Source organism: Epinephelus moara, chromosome 8, assembly GCF_006386435.1.
Source record: "Epinephelus moara isolate mb chromosome 8, YSFRI_EMoa_1.0, whole genome shotgun sequence".
Lineage (NCBI taxonomy): Eukaryota > Metazoa > Chordata > Actinopteri > Perciformes > Serranidae > Epinephelus > Epinephelus moara.
This window is the reverse complement of record NC_065513.1, coordinates 39,147,662-39,175,274: the sequence shown is the minus strand read 5'-3', so window position 1 is coordinate 39,175,274 and position 27,613 is coordinate 39,147,662. Positions and strand designations below refer to the sequence as shown.

The 27,613-nt window shown below is 39.6% G+C and overlaps 1 protein-coding gene across 4 annotated transcripts; it reads right to left on the bottom strand.

The window, feature by feature from the left end:
• Window positions 1-104: 104 nt before the first annotated feature.
• Window positions 105-27,334, bottom strand: rufy3 (RUN and FYVE domain containing 3). 4 transcript variants are annotated; one of them, XM_050050193.1, is made up of 18 exons: window positions 26,771-27,334; window positions 19,607-19,780; window positions 17,648-17,765; window positions 17,315-17,416; window positions 16,672-16,795; window positions 14,890-14,954; window positions 13,804-13,869; window positions 13,611-13,680; window positions 13,436-13,525; window positions 11,314-11,397; window positions 10,934-11,101; window positions 7,322-7,419; window positions 5,498-5,617; window positions 5,027-5,150; window positions 4,853-4,938; window positions 4,719-4,749; window positions 4,361-4,435; window positions 105-3,218 (listed from the first exon to the last, which is right to left on the bottom strand). In XM_050050193.1, exons 1-18 carry the CDS (start codon window positions 27,030-27,032, stop codon window positions 3,075-3,077), a joined length of 2,001 nt encoding a protein of 666 aa, XP_049906150.1. In that variant the 5' UTR covers window positions 27,033-27,334; the 3' UTR covers window positions 105-3,074. The 4 variants fall into 4 exon arrangements, with proteins under 4 accessions (XP_049906150.1, XP_049906151.1, XP_049906152.1 ...); XM_050050194.1 differs by lacking the exon at window positions 26,771-27,334 and adding an exon at window positions 22,751-23,415; XM_050050195.1 differs by lacking the exons at window positions 105-3,218; window positions 4,361-4,435; window positions 4,719-4,749; ... (1 more) ...; window positions 5,027-5,150; window positions 5,498-5,617 and adding an exon at window positions 5,793-7,143 and having other exon boundaries at window positions 26,771-27,329.
• Window positions 27,335-27,613: the final 279 nt, after the last annotated feature.

The window sequence follows — 27,613 nt, the reverse complement described above, 5'->3', positions numbered from 1 at the left end:
TTAAGTCCCAACAATATACCAAAAAAAAAACCAGTGAAGGTAAACCTGCTGTGTCCTCAGTGTGAGAGTTTCCACATTGAGAAGAAAAAACAGTTGAAATAATGTAGTCATACACTGTAAAATTTAATAAAAGTTTATTGTTGCTCTAAGAAGCATTTCCATTTCACGTGTTAATTAGCTTCAACAAGAACGACTACGCTGTTTTATAGAGCTTCTATTCTTTCTATTCTTCATATAAATCACCAAAACACAAGAACAGCTGTTATAAAGATGCACTGATTCGCCCACTTCAAACCGGTCAGGCAGAGAGCCATGCATTTAAAAGTGCCGTCATATGTTCAGACGCCCAGAAGAAGAGATAACCCAGAGACAAGACGAGAATCTAAACATCCGAATGTTAGATTTTATGATTTAACTGCAGCACTGTTTGAGATAAACTCTGATGTGACCAAATATTTACAACCGGGAGATGATTTTAATGTTTGAGCGTTTTTGTTAACTTCTAACTAATACAGAACAAAACAGCAACAGTGAAGAAAGATTTTACCCAGAATATTAAGATGTGTAAACTTAAAGGAATAGTCTGACATTTTGGGATATGCGCTGGGAGTGTGAGCTCCGCACCAGGGAACAGTTAGTGAGAGTTGGCCCGCCTGCCCGCACACACACACACACAGTAACAGGGCTGACTGTTAGCATCACACGGCTAACACTACCTAACAGCTATTAATGAGTTTAATGAATGACTCGAGCCATTGTGGTGTGAGTTTTTTGGGACTGTTTAACAGCTCGGTGTTGGATGTTAGCAGCTGCTGCTGCTGCTGCTGTGTTAGCTCATGCTGACCGGGCAGATGGTGAATTGACCGGGAGGAAATTGGCTCGGAGTCTGCGCCTAACCTATGTACTACTCGAAAATGGAGGTTACTTAAAATGGCCGTCTCTAACTGATACCACTCTTCTGTCTGCACTGTAAATATGAAGCTATAGTCCCCCTCCATTTTTTTGTGGTATTTTTGTATTTCATATTTTTCTTAGTCACATCCTGACAATGTTTTTTAACCACACTCACTGTTCGCCAAATATTTTTTGACGAATAATTATGTGCTCGAAGCTAAAAATAGAAGGTTGTTGCTAAAACTGGAAGATGACATGGCTGTAAAAGAATCTGCAAGTCATACATCCTCCAAGCTTGTGCAGGTGCACTGTCATAAACACCACAGTCATCGTAGTATCTTAGTAGTTTCCCTGCACCTTAGTGTGTCGTTAAATTTCATAATGGCATTTGTAGCCTGTGCGCAGTGAACGGCTGCAATACCGACTGTCTCTCACTCGGTCTCTTCTTTACCGTCTCCTGGCCTCAGCACACTGCAGGATGGACAGACATGTTACCTAGGTCCACAATCTAAAAATGCAGTTTCAGAACGTGTTGAAAGGTTGCACCGTCCACCAGCATCGGCTAGAAATCACAGTGCTGCTCGGGGCAGTGACGGTGCTGACCTATAGCGGGAGGGGCTGATGCTGGTGGACGGCACCCCTCCTAAACGTCCCATAGCTCCATTTCAAACATTGAGCCTCAGCAACATATCTATCCCTCCTGTTATGGACTGTGACTGGCAGCCAAATGGCGCCTCGTTACTACACAACCGATAGCTGCAGCAGGAGGAGGCAGTAAAGACGAGTGAGTCAAAGAGAAACTCAGTGTGATGTGTTAATTGCCGTCTCATCTGTGCTCTGATATCAGTAAACCCATCAAAGTAAGTGCCATATTGCTATTTTACAAACTACTATAGCTGCAGTCTAGTTGCTACGGTTAGAGAGAGCGTTAACCATCAAACAGGAAGTAAAACTGAGTGGAGGGGGGCTTTAAATGTACATAAAGAGTGCCTGGCTCAGTCCAGAGAGAATAAAATCTGCCGCCAGCACCTCTAAGCCGAGCTAGCTGTTTCCTCCTGTTTCCAGTTTTTGCGCTAAGCTAAGCTAACTGGCTGCAGCTTCATATCAAACAGACAGACATGAGACAGGTATCAATCTTCTCATCTAATTCTACTTGAGAAAGAGAATAAGCGCAGTACCCAAAATGTCGAACAGCATTATTAACTCTCCCCTCCAGTCTGAACACCAGAGCTCGTTGATATGTTCATGAAACATCGATATCAAGATAAGAGACTTGATGAAGGATTTTGGTTATCGCCACAGTTTGATTAATCTTTTTCTGGTCTTAAATTCTGCATTACAGCTTTACAGTTTTCTTTACTCATTATTACTTCATGTATCATTCATGTTTCTGTATATATGATTGTTTTTAACAATTTTCAAGTGTATAAAAATCTTCTGACAGCACATACAGGCTTTCCTAAAATACTAACACATGCTTAATATCATAGTATAGTATTTGGTCTGAAGTGTTTGGGATATTTTTTGTCAGTATCGCCCTGAATTAGATGCCACTTTGAGCATACAAGTGTAAAAATTCATGCTTCATTTGAGTGAAATGATGAAAACTTTAATTCATCACTGTTTACATCACACACTGATCTGTGTATGATTAACAGGTGCGTTACATTGGAGCACAGCTGTGGCTTAAACAAGTCCAGTTTTTCCTTTTTTATCTTTTAAAACTAAATTATATAAAAAATATATAATGTCAGTTGACCTTTTAATCAATAATCCACTTAGTGGACCTTGTGGAAAGTCATTTTTTTAATGCATGAGATGATTCAAGTTGGTTTTTATATCAGCAATCTCCACTCAGGTGCCATTTTACAGCTTTGTTGAGTGCAGGTTTTCACTAAACAAATACCACAGCAGCTTAACACACACTTTCAGCCAGACCGGGAGAATTACAGCGACACCAGTATTTGAAAAATGAAAACCTGCACCCGAACAGCGCTCACGTTTGGACATTCCTAAATTAGAGTAACTAAAATATCGCAAGTCCAGGACTCGCAGGACTCCATCAGATCTTTCGTAACATCATGAAGTCAAAAAGTGCATTTTTGCAGTGCCAGTTGTACAAAATAAATGCCTCTGGTTTCCGTGTGTCTGATCATCGTGTCTTGTAGTAAAATGCGGTTTCATGTTGGCGTTGAAGCGTATTGTTGGAGTAACAGAGAGAAGCAGGCGGTACACACAGTCTCTGGGAGAATGGAGGAAGGCAACGGCAGCTCGTTGGACACGCAGCTCTCACAGAAAACCCCGCTGCAGTTCTTACACTGTTTCTAGAGACAGAAAAACAGGATTAGGTGATATATAACACGCTGTAACAGGAAATTAATTTACTGAGTGCAATTTAACATGGTAACCAAGCCTTACTTAAAATGTGACACTCATTCTTCAAACCATACTTTTTGAGGTTTAGATTTTTACTCTTCAATTAGGCTGGAAAAAATATATTTTAAAAGATCAAAGTCTTGAGTTTATTGTCACTGTCCCAATGATATTTTTTGAGATAGCATACATGATGGGTGTCAGAGGGAACATCTGACGGAGTTAAAATCTTATGGAGTTGACATAAGTTACATATTCATTAATGTCAAAGCAGTCATAGAGAGTAGCCATTTTAGTTTTCAAAGTTGCTCAGTTCTCTCAATGCTAATGAACACTTTTTGATTTAGAAGGGCTACGGAGTTGACATGTTATGGTTGAGACACACCCAGTAGCAACATTATTTAACAAATTTATCAAAAAATAAAAAGCTTACCACTACTCAAGAAGCATTCCTGCCTATTTAGAAACCAGGAAGTGAGACAAGAGTCCTTATGATATAGCTAATCCCCTTTTATGCCTGATTAAATTATGTTTTTGTAGAAATCTGAAACCGGGGACACATCTTTAAAGGGCCAGATTATAGCAGAACATTTTTACACCACTGTTATCAGTATGCACTGTTAGTTTTAGATTTTGGAGGCCATTAACACAATTTTAAATTGTCTAAAGTTGTGAATTGTTGTCTGGGACAAGGCGGTTTTCTGGCACAGGGCAAGTTTAGAAGTTAAAAAAATGAAAGCAGATCAAAATATTTTATAAATCATACTTATTTCATATATATAAATTATTTGAAAACAATATTTCACCGCCAAAACTAAATTGGTGTGTTGATTAGTTGTAATTTTAAGACTTTTTTGGGGGGTACGACATGATTTGTCTCAGTTCTCAAGAATGGGTTATCAAAAAATTCAATTTGTTTAAACATTTAATTTATCTTTTTTTTTTTTTTGGTTGTTTTTCCCTTTAAAAACATCTCTGTATGTTGGATCTCTATAAGCTTTTGAAAACAGCCTTTTCTGATTTATAGAGACATTTAATGTTGTAAACTTTTAATAAGAGATGAGAAGATTGGAATAATTTTCCATCCTCGTACCTTTGTCTTCAGCAGGGAGTCGTCATGTTCACACAGCGTACAGATGGAGGGCTGACTGATCTCCACAAAGGACTCCTACAGAAAATCAATCAATAATATGGTCTTGATTACAGCCACTATGAGATTCATGAGACGAAATATCTAATTGATACTAATGCTACAACATTAGTTGGCTGATACAGGTGTTACTTTTCCTGTATGCACCTTTACAACTGGAACATTAATGATAGAGAAAGTGATTTTTTAGTTATATTTTAAGTAAATTTTTCTCCTTTTTTTTACTGCAATAAAATCATCCAATCATAAGCAGATCACAGTAAAATAATTTAACGTTTATTTAGTGCATCGTAGACCTCACCTGTTCATCCTCATGGTGTGACCTTGAGGACCTTAAAAGGAGGAGAAGTGGATAAATAAATTAATTAAATACAAATATTTCCTCAGATTCTTATTTTATTTTTTCTTCTGAACACTGTCGTTCCTAAAACTTACAGGCTGGAGCTCAGACTTGTTTTATCCTCTGCTGCCGTGTTTAACTGCTCATTCTCCCTTTTGACTGACGGGGATTCTGGAGGACGCTGTTGATAAAATACACACATATAAGCACAACGCAGACAACACCTTTACTTCATCTTTAATTCTGCACTCCTATGACCACAGGTTTACTTTTGGTATGCTCTCTGGGTTTCTCCTCTCCCTCCGAGGAGTGCTGGACTGTCTGGATGCAGCGTCGAGATGATGCTCACTCCTGCGCTCTCGCTCCTTCCTCAGCTCCAGCTCCAGATAAGACCTGAAACAGGACAAACAGTGCAGTGAACACAAGTTTATACTCATAACATTCATAATAATCATGCTTTATCTGATGACAATAGAGAAAAAGGCAAATTAAAAAGGAGAGGACTAAGATGACCTGATCTCTTCTTAAGATAAATATCCTAAAGACATAAAATAAATACAGTAAAACTACAATTTATGCTACATGCAGCATTTTAAAAAATAAATCAGAGGGTTTTTAATTACCATAAACAAAGAGTACTATTGATTATAAAGTTAGCGCCCTCTATAATGACCTTTGTATGTAACAACAAATATCACCCGTCTTATCCTTTAGAAGAATATACATCATATACACTTTACCTGTGCCTCCTCAGCTGCTCCACCTCCACCTGCAGACTCTCGATTTTGTCTCCAAACTCCTGTTTGAAGAGCCGGTTGGCCTCTAAAGCCAGATCCCTCTCTCTGTCAGCCTGTTTGCATCTGGTTTGGGGAGGGGGGGGGGTGTTACACAAACTTATGGCAAAATGAAAACTTGACGAAAAGACACATGGTTGGAAAGATAAGTAAATAAAAAAACACATAAAAATGACAGACCTGGGGACAGAAACTCAACAAGGACAACAGGGAAACTTTAGCCAAAGAAGATGAAGCAGGCTGTGTTTGTTTATCGTTTTATTAGCCTAATGATTACTACAGTTTACACCAATGTTATGTTCACATACAGTTCAAAATTAATAAATTAATTTTGCCCTTTGACTCCTTACTTTATCCTACTCCTGTCCTGGCCTTCGACACTTGAATGTGGATCACCGAACATTTGATACCAGCTCCCTAAACATCAGTTCAGATTCTCTTTTTTTTTATCCTGTCAGTCTCTGTTGGTTGAAAATATTCAAGCACAGTCTCTGGTAGTGGTTTTATTCTTTGGAATAACATTACAGCAAGTCCACTAGCTCCCAAATATCCAGGACGTGTTCGTTAGCACATTAATCATCAGTCCATCAAATCTGAAAACTGTTCACAGTGGAATTTTGGACACCATGCCGTCTACTCGTCTTACCTCTGCCTATAAAGCATTAATGCAGTATTTTTAAGAAATGCACGAAGGCTGAGGAAGACCATGCTTGCAATTCATTTTTTTAAATGAAGTTATCTTGACAGCACAAGTTTATTCATTCATTATCTCAAGAACACAAGATAATCAAACCATTATTATGAGAAAGCAAAAGTTTGTTTCCTCTTATTACTTATAATGTTTATCAGAGATTATTAGAGTCATGCCAGTGTGCTTAGATGTAGCGACTGATTAAAGCTGAAGACGTCAGAGGAAAGAGTAGCTACCATTACTGATCAGTGCATCAGACTGTAGGTCTGGCACAGGCAGTTATGAATCAGTCCTGACAGTGATCTTGTAGGCAGAAATCAGGTGTGATAAAATAAACTTCAAACTCATTTTCAAGTTCTCCATAATCATCCCATGACCTCAAAAACAGAACAACTTTTCTCGTGATAAATTATCTCATTATTTCCAGAGAAGAGGCTGTTGTATTTCTCAAGCATCAAAGTAAATTATCATCAGAAAACAAGCTCTGTTCTCTCGAGATAACGAAATAATTAACTCGTGATCTCAAGTTAACAGCATCAAAAAAATAATTGCAAGCATGGCCATTCTTGGCTCCCGTAGAAATGCCTACCAAATAAAAGTATAAATCTGATCTGTCAGAGAACACAAGGATTTAGGGCTGCTAAAAGGATCGACTCAGTCCACACTACTCGAAGCTGATGCTGGAGAGCCACTGCAGGAGGTTGTGGGAAAATGGTTTTATTTTCAACAACAAAAGGAGCATCGTACAGAAAAGATAACATCCTAGTTTGGTTGTTTCTATATTAGGCAGGGTTGTATGTTTGTATTCAGAGTTATGAAAGTGGGGAGCTACTGCTGCAGCTGCAGCAGCTTCCCTGCTGCTGAGTTCAGGTTTCTGGCCTGCTTCACCAAATGCTTCTCACTGGTTAAATGATTAAAACAAATCATGATAATGAAAAAATAATGAAAGTGGAGGGAGAAAAATGACAAAACAAGACAATAAGATGTTTTTGTAGTTAAGTGATTCTGTGACAAAAAACTGTCTACTGTCGTAATCATTCACTGTGCCAATCATGGCTGCTGTGGGGAACTGCTCTCACCTGGTCTCCATCTGTTTTACAGTCCCTGTCATCTGGTTTATTTTCTCCTCCAGGCGAGCGATAGCTTCACTCTTCTGTTTAGAGCTGGCATCTGCGCTCTGTGGAGGATGAGCCACGTTAGTCAACTGGAAACAATAACTCAGTACATATTGTTCGTCTCCCTAAAAGCACCAAACTGGAAAGAGTTTGGTGCTTTTTCAATACAAGGATTCATCTGCATTAGTGTTCACTTTTATTTAGTATTAAAGGAGCTGTATGCAACATTTAGAGCATATGTGTGGTTCAGCGTCTGAGCCAGGATCGGCAGAGCTGGCTGAGCCGGCGTCTAGAAACTAACGGTGCTAAAGGCCTTCGCAGATTGAGTCAGTTTTTGTCCGAAACTGTCGCACGTCTAAAAATAAATAACTTCACGTTGTGTCAATCTCATTTACACACTGAGTCTGAAACTTTCATCCGTCAGTACACTTTCCAAAACAGGTTAGATTTTTAGCCTTTTAAGATCTTTGACCAAGACTCAGTGAGGAGAATGTGGCAGCAGGACACAAGACAGAGGAACTGGGCACACAAAATCATTTCATAACTCAGATAGCTCACTTTCAACAGGTCCGATAGTAATATTCAGGAGTATGATGATGAAGAGGAGGAGGCTGTGGAAGGCGTACAGAATGTAGAGGACAGCTCCACCCCTTCATGCAGCTGTGGTGCCAAATGAAAGACAGGGAGGGAGTGGTGACAGCCAGATAGGTAACTCCAGTGAGAGAGGCAAAGGAGGAAATGTGTCTTCTCATTTTTTTATACTTAATTACTGCAAATTTTTACAATTAACAGAACAATAAAACACATCGGAATCAGTGTGCAAGGTTTCTGCTGGGTTTTTTTTTTGATGACTGATTAAAAAATGCATCCTAAAAAAACAGACTCAATGTGCAAAGGCCTTAACACAGTAACAGTGCTGACAGAGCTTATGGTGGTATCTGTCTGCGGCCGTCTGATACAGAGGGATCAGTATTAAGCTGAGAATGCTTTATAACCGGTTAACAGCTTCTTGTAGTCAGGTTAAATAGCAGTCCACTTCTAGTTTGGCGTATTGTGCCCAGGTATGGTACACGGTGTTCACACCAATCAAACAAACTGGACTTTGGGGTCAAGTGTACTCAGATAAGAGCCAAAGTACCTGATGTGAAAGCCCCTCTAGGTCAGAATAGTTTCAGGCTTTAACTGTAACAGAGTTGTGAAGGTGGCTACAGATGTAAAAGTCCTTTTCTTTTTTCCCATAGACGATGTTAGATGACTGACAGTTGAGCACTTCTACAGCTTAGACTGTCATACAATTCTTCTGGTTAAATTGTCAGTGCAAAATATTAAAAACTGTGCTCGAAAGTATCAGATTCTTTAATTCTAAAGGTACATGCACAGCTAACAGAGGTGGAGCTAAAGATTGAGATTGAATCAAAACCCTTCTGGTTTCTGGGTCAATATTGGATGAGTTCAGTCACTATGGCGCCTCTGACTGACTTCTCCTCCACAGCAATTACGGCTGAGGCTCCTGGGTATTGTAGTATTCATGAAGTGGGAATACGGAGTGAGAAAAATTACTTGCAGTACCAGCGGTGCCTCACACTTTACAAATGTGTAACTGGGACAGTTGCAGCCTCAAAATGTTGCACTCAGTTACAGGAAGTCTGTTTTTAGTTAGTTAGTTAACTGCGTGAGTTTTGCCCTCAGTCGGAGCTCACCTCGCACAAGTGACTTTTAGCTTTCGAGAGAAGATTTGACACATTAACATTCCACTGTTATTCCAAACATGACGATACTCTGAGTTTGATTCAAGTCATGTGAACGGCATATTCTGTTTGGCCTTTTTCCCAATGTAGCAATTCCGATTAAGACGTGGTAAATGCCGAGATTATTCTGGCTTTAAGAGCATTCTGTGGACATGTATATACAGCACATTCTGAATATTCATCTCAATTGGGCTTATTGCCACAGGTTGCAACACACAACCTGTTGTCAGTTCACGGTCAGCTCTGTGCATTGTCATGGATATGTTGTACAAAAACCAACAGTTTGCAAGGCTCAAGTAGAGATGCATGCCCAAAAGAAATCCCCAAATTTCTAGTCAGAAGAAAGACTTGGACAACGACAGGCTTATGTTTATGCGCAGATATTGCAACGCCAACCAAGGAATGACCGCTATTCAGCTTTTCCATAATTTGATAAACAACATGTTAAGGTACGTTATTCAGGGTATGCGTGGCTGCATGTAAACAGAAATATTAGTGGAATATTCATAATTACAAGTGTGAAGAATTCCCTCCATCTCTGCTGACCACAGCTGTATCACAGCGCGCTCCCGTTCATTGTGCACTCTATATAAATTGCCTGGATGCACAGGGCGCACTGAATACAGCTGGATATGAAGAGGAAGCATCGGAGAGCCGCGACTCGTATCCTTCTGTCTCGTCCATTCATAATATATTGACTGGCCAATGAGTGATTGCCTCATTCCCTATTTCATTCATTAGTTTGTGACGCAGGGCACTCGCTTTGTGTTATGAATTGTACTGTTCATGTTGCTAAATGTAGAGAACATTAGCAGTTGTTAGAAACTGATTTCCTTTGTTCAATGAATTAATATTTATAAATGTTAATCGTGGCAGAAGTCGCCAATTAATGCACTGTTAGCACCTTGTTTCCAGCCTTTTTAATAATGTATTGGGACCACTGTTTAATGCTAATATCACTAATCTGTGCCAATAATGATATATTTAGGGTAAACGCCTTTGCTTTCATCCTCTTTTTTTCAACCGTTTTCCAGAAACCAACCATCAGTCAACCCATCAATCATCAATACCTGTCACCTGTTACTTATGGACAAAGACATCATTAATTGCCCGTGTTGTAACCCCCTGCTTATATCAATTTTCAATACAAATTCTGAACTGCAAACCTGGGTACTGCCTGTGTTTGTATAAGTGAAGCCAGTGAGTGGGATTCAAGTTACCCATCTAAAACAAATTGTCTTCGACAAGCCTTATAAACAGCTTAGTAGGAATACTGTCTTTTTGGGAACATTATGTGCCTGTAAACGTAGTCAGTGTTTATTAAGGGTCACTATTAGAAAATCTAACAATCAATCAAATTAGAAAATCTAGATTTGGAGGAAAACGTCTTACAACTTGAGGCATTATGAGAATTAAGTGATGGAATCTGAAGAAAAATTTATATTGTAGCCAAACCCTTAATCACTGGACCCTCTGCCTTAACGCAGTGCAAATATTCCCTATCTTAACAGAAACAGTGATGGTAATTTCCAAAAACTTTTCATTGTGGTATTTAAAAAATAATCCACAGACTTTGTCCAGATTTTGTTCGGTAAAAATCTGCTGACATACAGGAACAGACACATTTGATGTTACAAACACAGGCAGAAATGTTTGTTCCAAGTCATTATTGAGAACTGCAGTGTATAAAAAACACAGTAAAGGCTACTTAGCACCAAAATTTCACAGATTTGACACTCTAAACAAAAAACAGTAGCAGACCAGCCCTTTCAAAATGCTTCCTGCACAGACCTGGAGTGAAGTTAAGGGATTAGAAACGCAGCCTCACCTGTGACTTGTGGCTAAGCTGTTGGTTGATGGCACGAAGGTCTTCCAGCTGCTGTCTGAGCTCCACCAGAGCGTCCTGCTTCTCACAGATGTCTTTCTCCAGCATCTTCATGGACAGCTCCATCTCCTGCTTCATCCCGATCTGCACCTCCAGCTCCTTCTCCACATCCTGCACGGAGATCGACTTTAACTTCAGATACACACCTCACGACAAGAATACCACTGACATTGATTATAGACACGGCCTGGCAACCAATTTGACACTGTCCCAAGATGGAGTCAAGCACATGTGAATTATGATAACATCTACAAATACTCTCATAATTCCATAACAATCTAAACATAAGAGTAGAGGAGCATCTTTAAGAACCTGAAACGCACCAATCGAAGCAGAGTTTCCTCTTTGAGCTGCTTGCGTGTTTCACCCAGCGCTTGCCCGTCTGGTGCTGAGTCGCTTCTTGATGCCTGAAAAACAGGAACACACATTACAGGACAGAAAAAACACAAGATGTTTATTTTCATTGCAAATGTATACTGTACAAATATCTAAATCTAAAGGAACTGTAATATCCTTTGATTCACTGACACTTGGCTGAATCCTGGACAGCGCCATTCAACCAGGTCATTCGTTTTCTATACAGAGTTCCTACACATTTGGAATTTCAAAATTCCATACCCTAATTTCCAGACTTCTCAGCGTTTTTTTTTTTTTTTTCCCAGAGAATATGCGGCATCTGAGTAAATATATCAGTACGGTTGTGGGTTGAACGGGGGTCACAGACAGGAATACGGCGGAGGCTCATAGTGCTCTGCGGCGCAAGATAACGGCTTACTGGCGACAGAGAAGTCCGACTCCATGGGGGGGCGCCGAGGGATAGTTCGCCCAGGGCGTAAAACTAGCCAGGACCGCCTCTGCGTCTTCTTGTCGAAGGTGCAGTGTTGGAGTGAAACTTGATACCTGGGGGGCTGGAGGAGGGTCATGGGGCAGCGGACTGGACATACTACTTGTCAATCAGGTAAAAGGGGCGGTATGTTTTCTGAGACGTTTGCTCTCACACAAACTGTGCTTGGCCCGGCATAAAACACGATCCGGATTGATTACATTATTTTTGGAAATACCTAATTTTCTATTTTAGAAAACAGTATTTTTAGAACAGTGGTAATAGTCTGGAAAGAAAAATATTTTTCCATACTTTATTTTTCATTTTCCATACTTTTTAATACCTGGAAATTGATCAAATTTATTTCCATACTTTTCCATACTTTCCATACTTGTGTAGGAACCCTGTCTATATGCCGATCTGACAAAGCAGGGGACTCTGCCGCCACTACATTTGAGCAAGATATATCCTAGCTCATCCTCTACATGTCACAGATGTAAAACATGCACAGGGTCAGTCATTCATGATTTCTGGGAATGCAGAAAACTAAAAAACATTTTTGGAAAGAGGTACATGGATGCTAGACCCCATGTCTGCAAAGAGGATCGGCACAATATCAGATATAGCAAAGAAGTGCTCAACTCCCAACATTTAATTTGTCCAAACAAATATTGAACAATACACTACAACTGGAACAACATCTTACATATTAAAAAATAAGGGGGAAGTATTCTGAGAACATGGGAACCTCTTACGGATCTCTGACCATCCACTGAGCCTGCTTACTGTACATGTGCTCTGACTCTATGAAGAAATGAACCATTTCCACTGACCATTATTCTTTTTATTTCTTGACATTATTTCATTTTTTTTATAAGTATTTCCTCCCTGTTAGTCATTACTTTTATAATTTTATCTCGTCTTTACTGTCTGTGTACTTGTTCTGGGATGTTTGTATAATGTTAAAAACAAATAAATATATTATTGAGAAAACAAAACAAAACAGGGGACTCAACCAAGAGAAGTGGAGGAGGCGTGTGCTTTATTATTATTATAACTGAATTTTTGTTGTGTGTATTTTGGTCTCAACAGAGTCTTTCATGGCTTCCCAGTTGCATCAAGGGGCACAGAATTTAATGGTTTTTACCAGATCTGGTTAGGGCAAACAGTTTGTTTGTGGCGAAATTTTAATTAAGACATGTAGAATAAAATGATTTTGATGAAATGTCTAGTTTAAGCTTAGGTTCGGTTACATTTCCTGACAGGAGAGTTTGTCACACATAATGCTTTCGAGGCTAAATGGTGATAACTGGTGTAAATGGGAGATTTCTTAAAATAAAAATGTCCATTATTTGCATGTTTTCTTTCTTCTTAAGGTTTCAAAATTTGTAAACAGAACTGATCGGCCTGCTTTAGTGCAATTTTTATCTACTTTGTTTCATCTTGTTGTCTATTTTCTTGTCTTATTCTATTATATTTAAAATATTTGAGCTTTTTGTCTGCATGTGAAGCATGAAAAGGGGCTGCAACTCATTATTATTGCAACTCAAACATTATCACACTGCAAGTGATTTTTCTCTTTTATCAGGAGAACTTAACAGTTAAAATGATGATGTGCTCACCTTCCTGGACTCCATCTGATACGAGCTCTCCTCCTTTACTCTCTCCACGTCTTCTTGTAAAGTGATGATCCTGTTATTTGCGACTGCGAGCTGCAGAGACAAAGGTCAGCAAACACTTCTGTAAACAAAGTAAACCAGCAGCTGTGTTGAAAGTTCAGCTGTGAACCACTCTCACCTCTTCTGTTAGCTTCGTGTTGGACTTTTCCAGAGCGTCCACCTTGGCCTGGAGGTTATTTACAGATGCACTGTAAACAGACAGAAGTGTCACATTAGTCGGCAGCTCAATAAACAGCCGAAGAAAGTGCACATTAGTCGGCAGCTCAATAAACAGCCGAAGAAAGTGAAGAGAGACGGTGAACCGCACAAACCTTAAATGTCTGTTCAGCTCCTCCACGTAATTCTTCTGATCGAGAATTGCTGTGATCTGACCGTCACTGAAGGAGAAGGAGGAGAGGACAGAAAGCAAACATGGTTAGCTGTTAGGTGCCATGGTTTCAATTAATACATCATTTCAATTGTTTATCAGCCCAGTAAAGAATGTCAAATATTTTCTGTGTGAAACATCCGAATACAAATACCCCAAAAAATATTCTTTTTTTTTTTTTAGCATCTTATTGAGCCTGGAAGTTATTTCCAAACCCAGTGACATGGAGGTAATGAAACATGTATCAGTAGTCCATGTTTAAAAAAAAAAATAGGATGCAGCAGATGGTGCAGATATTCAACAAGAGTTACAGTGGATGAAATTTCAAATACTTTTCCTTTATCTAACATTTTAAATCACCAATAAAAACCTGTCTTATACTAGTAGGGACACACAGTGACAAGAAATCAACCTGCAACTACTTTAATAATCAATTAATTGTTCAGTTTTCCAGCAAAAAATTCGGCTTTTCTTGTCTGAATGTTTTCGTAAATTGAATGTCTGTGTTTTCTGGACAAAATAAGACCTTTGATGACATCATCATGAAAACTGTAACCTGCCTTTTTTTTTTACAGTTCTCTTATGTTTTGTAGACCAAACGATATATTGGGAAAATAATTAGTGGATTAATCAGTAAGTCCCGTACCAACTACCCTAATGTAACTACTGTTTTTCTTTATTAATATTTGTATTTCAATTTCTTTACTTCACTCATTTCTCCCTCACAAACTTCAACAAAAGAACAAACCGTGTCTGCTACTTAACATTAAAATAATAAGTGGCCTAATCATTGACATTGATAGCCAGTCTAGAAAAGTAGATCAGATGTCACCCACTACAATCATACCGTATTTAAGGGCTAACATAATGTATTACAATTAAAAATAAAATGACAAAAAACAAACAAACAAATAAGTTCATATATCCGTCCCTACTCCAGGCCCAGGCTGTTGACTTTACTGTGGCTACTGTTAAGTGGTTTGAGAGCAATAAAAATCACCGTGGGTAAAGATTAGACAGCAGCACTCACCCCTCTGCACTCTTACTACTGTGTCCACCATCTTTGAGGTACATTGAAAAATCAATCACCCCGACCTGCAGGAGTAATTCAGAAAGAAACAGAAAATCAATCAGAGCTGAAACCACGCTGAATCTCTTCTGTCAAAGAATGTAACATGACCACATGCTGCTCCTGGACGACCCTTACTAACGTCTGCACAACTTGTACTTTAAAACCCAAAAGTTTTGTCGTGGTTCAGATACATTCAGGTCATCTCTCCAAAATTCAGCAGTCAGTACAACCTCCATTTAATAAGAGGTTTGTAACTGGAGAGGTTTCACCTAGAGTAATTCTTGTTTACTAGGCTGATGACAAACTGGCAGCCTGCCAGTCCTCCCAGTTACTCTGGCTTTGTTCCCAACTTGAAAACAAATAGAGGGTAAAGCAGATTCCTGAGAAGTTATGAAAAGGCCGTCTGTGGAATTACTACAGGAACAATGATGAGGGTAAAAACCACAGTTAGATCTGCACTGTAGAGAACTTTTCTGTGTACAAAAATGGATTGATGGTTCACAGTTCTGATACTTTTGCCTCTACAAGCACTTAACTGTACATACCCCAAATTGTAAATTCAATGCTTACAGCAAATCAAACTTTATTTATATAGCACAAGTCATATATAAAATGCAGCTCCAAGTGCTGAACATAAGAGTTAGGACAAAATAAAATAGAGTATAGTGTAATAAAACTAACAATAAAAGTCAGAATTATGAGGTAACAGTAAAAGTGAAGGACGGGTAAAAACACACTAGATGAAAGCCAGGTTAAAAAGGTGTGTTTTAAGTTTTCTTTTAAAGATATACACACTCTCTGCCACCCTCAGGCCCAAGATCTTACCTCTGGAACAACCAAGAGACAGCTGCCAGAGCACGTAAACCCCGAACATGATTTTTTTGTAAATATTTTTTTATTGATAGAACATATGGCATTTCGTATAAAAAGAAATAATAGTTGATAAGATAATAATCGTTATAATAAAATCTAAAAAAAACCCTACATATGTAAAAACAAATTAATAAATCAATAAATAAATTATCAATAATAATAATAATGCAGTAAAACAAAAAATATATATAGTTAAAGCACACATTTAAGACTGGGTACAGCACACTATCCTCAAAGTACTTTGTGTCCTTTATCTAAGCGCATTTTCAAGACATCTTCAATGTCACCATATTTTACAAAATCCAAAAACATTTCCCCAAATATCACTTAACTCGGAAGCCCCATTTCTCACTATATAGGTGAGGTTTTCAAGAGCCAAACTCGCTGTTAAATCCCTCATAGTTCAACCAGCATTTTGTCTTTCCTTAATATATAAATAAAACTGTCAGGAAACACGCCTAACAAGCACAGCCTAGGACTTAAAAGTAATAGGGATGAGGTCATCCGAGACACAGACTGCAGCACCGGCCTCCAAAATATTTTGATCTCAGCACACTCCCATAGGCAGAGACACAAGGTGTGTGTTGCACTTATAGCATTGGTCAGGACTATTAAGAACAACTTTGTTTCATGGGTATGATGTATGTTCTTATAAACCTCCTACATATTTTTTTTAGTTTCTTGAAAGTCAAGTTACTAAACATCCTGCCGTGTTTTCAGTTATTTGAGGGACAAATTTGACTCTCACTCTTGTTTTACCCACATAAACACGAGCACTATTTTTTTCCCCGTCCTTCCACTACTCCAAAAATGTTCTTGTGTTCCTGCTCTGAGTTGTGGAAGAAGTGACAGTGAAAGCAGAATTACCTGAGAGTCCAAGTCCTCTCCCTTCATGCACAGATTGGCGTCAATGACATTTAGTCCGACGAGCAGGCCGGCGATGACAGCTCCCTCCTCCTCCATCATCAACGCATTCGGCTCATAGAATTCACTACAGAGAAGAAACAAGAGTTAGAATACTGTCACTGACCAGAAAACTACTTTTGCATTAGCATTTTTAAACGTGCATCATGTGTGAAAACAAAAGAAACATAATCAAGACATCATTTTGACGAGGGTCTATTGAACTACCGTAATGTAGGATAAAGTATTTTGGAAGCTTGAGCCATAACAGGGACTAAAAATCAGGATCTCAGCCTCTGCTTCTTTGGTTTTTGACCATAAAATTGTCCCAGTATGACAATGCATCTTTATTTTACCGTGACTTTTCCTTTTATTTTCCCCAAAACTCTGAGTGGAATATGTGTTAGGGATACAGCACATGGTCTAAGCTCAGGCTGATGTGCCATTTTATCGTTCTGGTCAAGCTGGGAGGAAGACTACATGCACACTGATTTTATGAGGTGATTGAAATCAAATATATTTTATGGATAACATTAGATCGTATCCTCGCTTCTATACCATTATTCTGGATGCCGGTAGGCCTCAACACAGTGTGACACAAACACACCTGAGCAGGTCCTTTCTGTTGATGATCGTCTTCATGTAGTCAGAGAGTTTCTTCTGCATCAAGGCCAGTCGTAACCAGGCACGCCCTCTTCCTAGAGGAGTTCTGTCACCAAACACAGGAGAGTTAGATATAAATACACTGAAAAACAACTTCTGACAATCTTTACTAATCAATGGCAGAGTTAACTTTCACCAAAAGGAGTAATTCCTATGCTGTTAAATCTATTCACTGCTTTGCTTTGTGCACAAATCTTGAAAATCACATTGATAATATCATCAACATATCTAGTTGTGACTGAGTGAAATCTTCAGGGAATGGATAGAACAGACTCACTTGAGGCCAGGCAGGTCTTTTACGCTGGCGGTGATCTCTCCTGCCTCAGGCGTCAACTTCTCGACCAGCTCCAACGCCCCCCAGAATGACTTGTTCTGCCCCAGGAAGGTCTTCTTGGCTGATAATTGGGACACATTGCTTGTTGAGCTATGTAATTTTGAGAAATTTTGGTCACTGAGTCATCACACTGGGTATGATAATGAGCGACTGAAACAAACCAGGAATAACTTTTTGAGAGAATTGTACACAAGCGACCATTAAGAACATTTAATCAGCAAATTTGTCATTTTAAACCCTTTTACATGTCTTTGATTTGTTGCTGATGGATGGTGTTAGTGACTGGGATTATTTTTAGAATTCTGGGACTAAACTGTACAAAACACTTTTGTACAAAAACCAAAGTGGTCAAGATCTTAAATTTGCGTTTAAGTCAGACTTCAGTGTTTCTCCTTTAGTTGCATAGGCCAGGCAACAGGAACCCCAACTGGGCCAAAAAAAAACCAAATACATACATGCTACAAATAACGTCAAATATCCATTCCATTGTTTCCCCTATACTATATACTGCACCATTGTTTCCTAACTGGTAGGTCGCAGTCCAAAAAGTGGGTCGCTGTCACTTTGGGTCACTTTATTTTGTATAGTGAATTTCTGGCACAGAGCTTTTATTTTGAGGTGTCGTTTCCTGCTGTAGAGTGAGTGTCTAACGGACAGCTACCTGAAAGAGACAGCCAACTAGCTTGACAACATGGCCAAACCCAAGTATGACGCTGAATGTACAGTGTGGATCTTGTACTAATGCATAAGGAGAAATCTGGACCCTGTGGTTGAACCAGTTAGGAACCACTGGGCTACACTGTATTCATTCAGCAGCAGAGCAATGCACACATGAACTGTAGCTGTGCACAGCTATGAGTCCATGAATGAGGCAAGGGTCTGTGGTCAGTTCACGTCTGTAATAACAGCAGGACAGTCCAGTGTCTGTAGGCTACCAGTTACAAATAGCTTCAGTAATAGTAAGTAAGTAGTAAGTAGTTTTTGTGTTTTTAGATAAGCCAGACTAGAGAATATTTGGGACAAACAGATCAGTGATGCTGTTTTGCCCCTTGTGCTCTTCACCACTGCTTTGGAAGAAGAAAATTATGGGACAAACACGCCAACTAGCTCAAAAGTGAAGTATTTTCTGCTGTGAGGTGGATCAAATTTGCCAATGTGAAGAGTCGTTCATGTGAATTTCACAGAGTAACTGATATTTGGAAACCCAGTCTGACTGTTAAGCACCTCCTTCCCCTCCACCCATTCGCCAGGCCAAAGCTGTCAACCAGGGGGAAACACTGGACTTGTAAGGGTCCTGAAACACCAAGCCAACGGTCTACCATTGGTCAATATCAGGTTGTCGGCGAGCATCTGGCATGCTAGTTTTTGTGGCGTGTCTGGCACTGTTGGAATTAGTCGGGCCTTGTCTCTTTTTTCCCCCAGCTGATTCAGCATGTTAAATCAGCGTCGGAGACAGTGGAGAGCATCGGTGTATGACATCGCTCTGACTGGCAGTTCAGGTCAGTGACCGAGTAGAGACAAAGTCAAGAGGACATGAGATCGAAAAAATCGTTTGTGTTATTGTTCCCTAGCGCACTGTAAATATAATTTGTTCTTTCAACATCGAGTTGTGTTGTTAAGTGCTAACTGGCTAACTAGCATCTTGAATCCGTCCTGTTGGTCTTCTGGTTTTCCTTTCTGAACTGCCGCCTGCTGGTATGGAGAGTTATTTCCTCTCACGCAGGCGCATAACGTACGTGCTAGTTGGTCGCTGGCGGTTCAAGTGCGACCAGTGAAGTGAAGCGATGCAAGTCAGCCTTTGTCGCCACTACTCCTTTGATGACAGTTTGGTGTGCCTGTGCCTTAAGAGCCACCATGCGGTTTTGAGCAGATGACAGCGTGAATTAAATGCGCTGTACTTACTTTTCAACCCATGTTTCAGACAGTGCTCCATCACGACAAAGAACTGCTGGAGAGGTGCATAGTCAGAGTCCAGTGTGCGTCCGAGGTTGAGGGCGGACTCGATCAGGCCCTTGATGCTCAGTTTGGCCATGTTCATCAAGTTAAGCCTTTCGATTGCAATGGGGTCCTTGGGATCTAAGAGAAGAAAACACAGGAGAAGGTTCTTAGAGTCCTTGTAGTAATGACACTATAATGGTCGAACAGCGGGAATGACTCAGGAGTTAAATTTAACGAGAGCTGGTGGGGGACAAGATACAGTGTTTTCCAGGAAGTAAAAGTAAAGTAGTTTTAATATGGAAACACAAAACGATGAGCTTGAGCTGCAAAGTTGGAGAAGAAGACATGTTATGTTTCATCTGTAAATGTGTGAAAACTAAAACTAACTCAAGGACCTAACACAGCAAAACCTTTAATACATATTTCACATAAACTGAAAACGAGTAGCTTTGAAAGAGAAATTGTTGAACTAGTAAAACCCAATACGCCAGCACTTGATAGTTGATATGATCCATCTATATGTGAGCCTAATCCATTATTCATGTAAGTGGATAACAGACACTGAGAGACTTTCGTAGACGACTTCTACAGGGTTATGTTATTCTTCAACATTTGTTTACATTATTAATACATTCATGCATTTGGTCTGCAGTGTGCATGAACCTTAGGTAAAGAATAATCTTGACTTTCCAACTCAAAATGACTGCAACTAAAAGGTAATGAATGCACAAAGTTGTTATGTTACTGCTAAAATGTTGTAAATCTACATCAGGAGTATCATTGTAATAGAAAAGCTTTCCTAATTACAAGTTACTGCAACACAAAATTTACATGCCCAGGTTATCAAACACTGAGATGAAACAGGAAAGCTGGTTTATGAGGAATATTCTCTTTTCTGGTTTCTTTAAATTGGCTTCATAGACAAGAAACAACATGACAGCCTGACATTTGATTCAGACTAAAGAGATAACAAAGTTGAGATTTTAAGCCTGTTACAAGGAAGCATTCATGAATTCAACTGTTACATAAAAAAAAGAACAAGCCGGACGTATGAAAAGGGAACTAAAATAAATGTTAAATAAATAAATAAATGTTATGTTACTTAATTGGAATTCCGATACCACATAATGCCTCACGTCATTACGCATACGCACGCTACAGGCAAACGAAACGGAAACGGAGCAGAGTTTAAAAAGCATTCATGTCAAATGTCTTTTTTACCAAATTGTGTGGCTGCACTTTAATCTGTGTCTTGATCTGTGTCAACACTGGATAATAATAATAAAAACAAGTTTTATGGTATTCATTCTACTAGTATGTATTTATTTCTTAATATTTTACATAGAGTTTTAGGAGTTGAGACATACAACAATTCATATCCCATCCATTTTTATTTTACGCGCTGGTATCGGATCGGTACTCGGTATCGGCACATACCTAAGGTTCAGGGATCGGAATCGGTATCGGGAAGGAAAAAGTGGTATCGGTACATCTCTACTGCCTACTCTATTGCCTCGTAGTTCTTCTGATAGCCTTAAAGCAGCTGTCATTCATGTCACTGCTCATGAACCGTGGTCAAACTGTCAAATTAGACAGCGCTGATCAAATATGACTTAAGATTCTGTTACCGCATTGCCTATTTCTCTTCTCAGATGTTCTCAGTAACATATTTTAGTGTACTGTTTAGCTGTAAAATGAGAAAGTTTGTGATCCAGCCACCATGTTGGAAACAAAGCAGCGGAAACAAACCCACCCACTGGCCGGAGCAACCATTCTTATTTTACTTCTGAACAGTACACTAAAATATTTTCTGAAAACATCTTAAGTGAGACATAGGCAATGCAGTAACAGAATTCATTTTTGATGAGCGCTGCTTAGTTTGCCAAGAACATTAATGATCGGCCGCAGTAAATTCTAGCCAATGTCTGAGGAAGCAGTAGGAAGAGGAGGACGCGCATGATTTTTTTCATATTAGCCGTCGCATGTACAACTGTGTGCATGTGATTACAGTTTAAGCAAACGTGACAAAAAGTTGTTTTCATAAAAGTTACCAACTGTGGCTTTCAATGATTGTGTTCAGGTCTTTTTCTTTGCTTCAACTTTTATACTATATAGGTCTTATTTTATTTTTTCTTATTTTTACTTCCCTATTAATCTGTACTTATTTCTGTCTTTGTGCTCCTGCACAAAAACCTGAATTTCCCCTCTGGAGATCAATAAAGGCTTATCTAACCTAAAATACTTCCAGCAAGCCTCACAGTTTAAGTTAAACAGGTAAAGTCCAGTGGTGGAAACTAGACGTGGTGTTGCAATGAAATGAAAATATCAGCATCCATGATAAGAAACAGTCATCTATCTCATCACATAGGAGGGATTTACCTTACAGTAGCATGACAAAATAAATGTTTCTGTCGGTTACAGCTCCTCTGTAGTGTCATTTCAGTGGAGCTTCAGGTTAAGGAGCTGCAGCATTGAATTTGCCAACTGGTTGAAGGAAAGTCTTTCTCAGGAAAACCATCAACCTGCTAATCTGCTAGCTCTGTGCTGAGAGAAGGCGTGGCAAGAGATAAGGAAGAGGAAAGCAGTGCTGTAGAGTAAATCATTTGTGTCCCATCAAATTTAAAACCATATTCCTGCAGTGCAGCATGAATCTGCTTAAAATAGGTTACCAGTTTACTGTCATGTTTAAATATCTGGATTCAGTGGCATCTTGTCTGGTTTTGTTTCAGTGAGAGTAAAAAATGTGCAAATCTATTTCTGCTGTGTGTTAATGTTTTTAGGATTAAAGAAACAGACACAGAATATGATCTATCATTGATATTGATTTGATTCACCGCAAGATAATAAACTGTCACGACAAAACAAGTGGCACTTCCTGGTTGTTTTGTCGCCCAGCCCTGGCTTATTTACAAGCAGCGTCATCCTGCTGTTGACATCAACCCATCTCCCCTGAAATCCATCGTGACACAGCTCAAAACAGGACACATTACCACAGTTCACCAGATGAAATGTGCGTCTGGGAACCTTGTGAATCACCACGCCCAAATAGAGAGATCACACACTGTGCCCACAGAGCTCCTCAAACGATGAGCTAATCTGTCACATTACCTTCATGGGCCGGCTCTGGGTCTGGCGTGAGGGAGATGTCGTTGAGCTCGCGGAGGCAAAGCCACTCGCCATCGACAGACACGCGAAAGTTGCAGAGATAAATGGTCTCCCGGGCGGCCTGGGTGATCTTGTCGGTGGTGGGAGTGGGGGTTTCGCTCTGAAGCGTCAGATCAGACATGATGACTCAGCTGATGCGATGCAAAACCAACACCACCGAGGGGAAAAAAGGCAAAGTAGCTTTTGTTCCAGACACCAGTGAAGGCACCAAAAAAAAAAAACAGTTTAGAGAGAAGAAGAAATGAGAGAGGATGGAAAGAGCATCAAAACAAAGAGGATAAAAGGCCAAAGACGAGGAAGGCCCCACAGCAGCTCTCAGCAGGTGTTTGAAAGGGTGCTGCTTTTCCTCCTCTTTATGTCTGCATCCTCCTCCCTTCCTTGTAACAGCTGAGTAAAATACGCTGCTGTCTTGAGAAAGGCTGCCCTGCCTTCTCCTCCTCCACCTCCTCCTCCTCTTCAAACCTCTTGTTATCCCTTTTGTGCAGACTGGGGATTTAAAATGCAAGGGAGCACCGTGCTGAAAATCACAGCCCTCCTCCGGTCAGCTTAGCACCGGTTCACTCTGATTGGACTGCCTGTGCACCGCAGTGAATGCACTGGGTGGGTGTCGACCAAGATGGCTGACAGTAGCGCTGGGTACAGCAACACATTGTCACGTGAGCAGATGGTGCATGCGTAAAAAAAAGGGGGGGTGGGGGTGGGGGTTGGGGGTCCCCAGAGTACCCAGCCAATGCTAATGATGCAGCAGAGGACGCATCTGTCTCTCAAGCATCAACAGTGTCCCCTGACCTGAAACAGAGGCCTGTTATTTGACAATGCAATTATTGAGCTGGCTGCAGCAAAACAGCAGCGAGCAACAAGAGTAATAAAGCCAAAGGTCCTGGATGTAAATGCTCATTGTGTTATCTTAATTCCCACTTGGGAAAACTAGATGATGCACATCGTATAGAGTCAGAAACAAAAGACAAACACCCTAATGTTTGTATAGTTTCTACATGCCTAGTGCACAAGGACAAAATTAAAAAGCTACACTTGATATTGATGAGAGGATATTTAGGTGATGACTTTCTGTGCTATCAGAGCAGAGGATGAGAAACATACACACAAAACAAATTTGAGGAAAACTAAACAATATACCCACATTACATTTGTAATTGTGGTCAAAATGACAAAGCCAGCAGAGCACTCATTGTTCATTTCTCTCCGCTACCACAGTCACATTAACTGAGAAATTTAAGTGCCTTTGAGTGCTGAGCAGCTTCAAGAACCAGGGAAAGTTAATGTTTAAGCGCAGTCATGTTACATGTGTCCGGCTGCTTACAAACCACTTATAAATGTTTGAGAGTGTGGTACAAAAGATCTTATTAAAGCTCACCGTACCTAAAGAGACAATCAAAGGATTTCTTCAACTAATCAATTAGCAGATTTAATTAAAGAATTACTGTAGGTTAAATCACTTCATCTGAATTATTCTTACATCACAGATTAATGATAAAGGATTCCTTGAGATCTAATGCTTATTAAAGGAACACTTCATCCCCCATAAGAACAATTACTCATCCCACGTTACTCTGATTTTGGGAAAAAAATGTTGTTTGTGATGCATGCCACCACAATGAACAAAGAATCCAAAAACTGAGAAATATCTTGATTAATTTAAGTCATGGGGGATGCATTTGATGACACCAAAACTACATCAAAACATCCTTCTACAACAACTCCTGCAGTATAATCCAAGTCTCATTTATCCAGTTGTACCGCTAAAATTTTACAATATAAAACATTTCCACAGAAACAGTGCAAGTACGCGACGACTCTGTAACTGAGACAGGTCATGGGTAATACAAGTTTGGTGGGGTTAAGTATTCCTTTAAAGACCAGTGCTTGTTATTAACCAACATTTATTTTCATTACTGATAATTTGAAGATTATTTTCAAGGGCTAGACAAATAAATCATCTGATATATATTTGCTATAGCTGTACATGTCGGACAATGGCTAACACAAAATTGCAACATAAGTTTGAAGTAATTTAAAAACAGTGTCAACATCACATGCTGCTCTGCATGTCTGAATGTAATCTCATCTGTGTGTTGGTGCTTCGTGTTTCTTGCATGTCTGCTTGTGCTAACATGCTGTTTGTTGTTGCTGTGTTATTGTACTGTACTGTTGCTTGTTGCTTGTTGCTTTGCATGGCTCCTGTTCTATCTTGATGATTTCTAATTGCTGTAGTTTATGCTGTCTTTGTCCTGTGAATTTTATTCTTTTATTGGTTTCAAAACATCGTGCCAAAGGACTGCAGTTGAAAATTAGCCAGCTGGCTAACACTGGCACATTTACAGAAATGTTGATTAATGTGCGTTGTTCCAATAAAATTAGCAATTCAAACATAGTTTGTGCATCAGACAGTGATGGCAAGTTGTACTGCAAAACTGTAATATGTCTGTAAAAGGCTTAAAAACAAATCAAAGGGATCAGTGTCGACATTGTTGTTTATATATATTAAAAACAAACCTATATTGGCCCAAATAGCATTATCAGATGTTTTATACTCCTTGATATCGATGTAATAGTGGACTCCAAAATCAAGTACTGGTCAGGCACTGTAAAAAGTGCTGACCACGATTTCCAAGACACCAAGATGACATAATCAAATTGCATGTTCTGCCAGAGCAACAGTCCAAAACTTCAACAATATTACACTTAAAATTATATGTAATTGTGACTGGATTAAAAGCAAATCTAAGGGATCAGTGTGAACATTGTTGTTTATATATGTTTTAAAAAACTACTGTCATTCCAAATATTGTTATTAGATTTTAATACTCCCTGATATCGATGCAATATTGGCCTCTAAAATCCAGTACTGGTCAGGCACTGTATAAAGTGCTGACCACAATTTCCCAGAAACCAAGATGACATAATCAAATTGCATGTTTTGCCAGAGCAACAGCTCCAGGCTTCAAGGATATTCAATTTACAATTATATATACCAGTGAAAAGCAGCAAATCTTCACATCTGAGGAGCCAGCACCAGTAAATGTTTCGCATTTTCTCATTTCACCAAACTTATATCTTGTCAAAAAATAGCCTAAATGGTAAAAAAGAGTAAATCTAGTCAGCCAATCGACTAAGAAGAGACAGCTCTAGTTTTGGACCCAAATCCTAGACAATATTTTGTTTTATTTTGCCATTACATAGACAGTCTTCAATGCTTCGGGGCAACACTGACAGGCAAAGTTCACTCATTATTATTTATATCCTTACACATTAGTATGTGGTTACTTCCCTTTTACCTATGATATATGGCAAAGAGATGGGCAATGCTCTTATTATAGTGTAATGAAAGTATAACAAAGTAAAGTTAATCACAGAGGAACCTGGGTGTAAGAGCTAGTAACAGTGCTATAGTGCTCATATTGTGTCTCTGCCATGACTGTTTGGTTAGTCAATGTGAGATATGGGTGACAAACAACATTTAACACGAACACAAACAGCCTGCTAATGTGTCACCAATCCACCGTTAAATTTATACCATGGCAGCCAGTGGCGTTGCAAAGCAATTCACAAAGTCTGCCAAAACAGCACATGACACACAGGACGTCCAACACAGAGGAAGACTCACAGGACAGCTGGAGGAAGTTTGTTGACATCAGCGATGTTTACAGATTTATTAACTGTGTATGTGTTCAGTTGCCACTTTTGCAAATATTTTAAGTGTGAGAATCAACTGACAAGTGAGTTTACATAATGTATTAGCATCTTAATGTTAGCTCAGTCAGCTACAGAAGTTATCTTGACTCATGAAGAGATAGGAAGTAGTTTGCTTATAGGTAAAGTCAAAAGTTAGCTAACAAGCTAGCAAAGCTAAATGCAGGTACAGTTAGTGAGTAGGTGATATAAGAGGATAATGTTAGCTAGCTGGGTAAATTTCTAAACTTGTAAAAGTTCGTAAGCACTCACTTTTGCGCTTTGAATCGATCCTTTCAATCCTGAAGTCATACTGTCGAAGCGGAGTGGGTGACAGCGACCCAGCCTTCCCAAATCTCAAGTTTGAGGAGTGTAAAGCCTCCTTGAAGTAAATCACCGAAGTCGGAGACAGAGTGTCATCTGGACTATCAACGTGTCCGTTTTCATCTGAGGAATTCTGTCTCCCAGAACTTTCTGAAACCTCCGAAGACGATTGCAGAGGGTGGTCTCCCGGTGACATATCCCGCTCCGCCATCCTCCCTCCGGTTAAATTCACTTCATGTGACCAGGCGAGTGGGCTGTCAGTCAGCTGTCAGCTAACGTTAGCTAGGCGCGGTTAGCTACCGCAGCCACACACCGCCGTGGTTAGCAAAGCGAACCAACTGTCGATGGGCCGGTCAGTTTACTCCAAATCTCTCCAGTAATCACTCCGCCTTTCGTCCTGTCCTCCACAGCCTCCTCCTGACCCGGAAATAGCTATGCATTAGCATTTTGGTCAAATCTGTTGCTAATTCCGCGAGAGTTTGCGCGCTGTGTCAGCGGTACTGCGATCCGTTCACATGACCAGAGATTACTCACACGGAGAGAGATGAGTCACTAGTAGTAGATCCATGATTGGGGTTGAACAATGTGTGCTCCCATGATTCATTGCGATACACGCCGGAGCTCTTGTGCCTCTCATGTTTCAAAGAGTCTTTGATGAAGTATTTCTATATTTTCTGCATTAACAGCGTCAGCGGAATAAATGCTTATTAGGGCTGCAACTAACAATTATTTTCATTGTCGACTAATCTGTCGATTATTTCTTCGATTAGTCGACTAATCATTGTATCAAAA

Coding starts and splice junctions, on each gene's coding strand:
- rufy3 (XM_050050193.1), bottom strand. CDS start 27,032: ATGGCGGAGCGGGATATGTCACCGGGAGACCACCCTCTGCAATCGTCT. Junction 19,781..26,770: donor GATCGATTCAAAGCGCAAAA/GTGAGTGCTTAC, acceptor TTCTTCTCTTAG/ATCCCAAGGACCCCATTGCA. Junction 16,796..17,314: donor AACAGAAAGGACCTGCTCAG/GTGTGTTTGTGT, acceptor TCTTCTCTGTAG/TGAATTCTATGAGCCGAATG.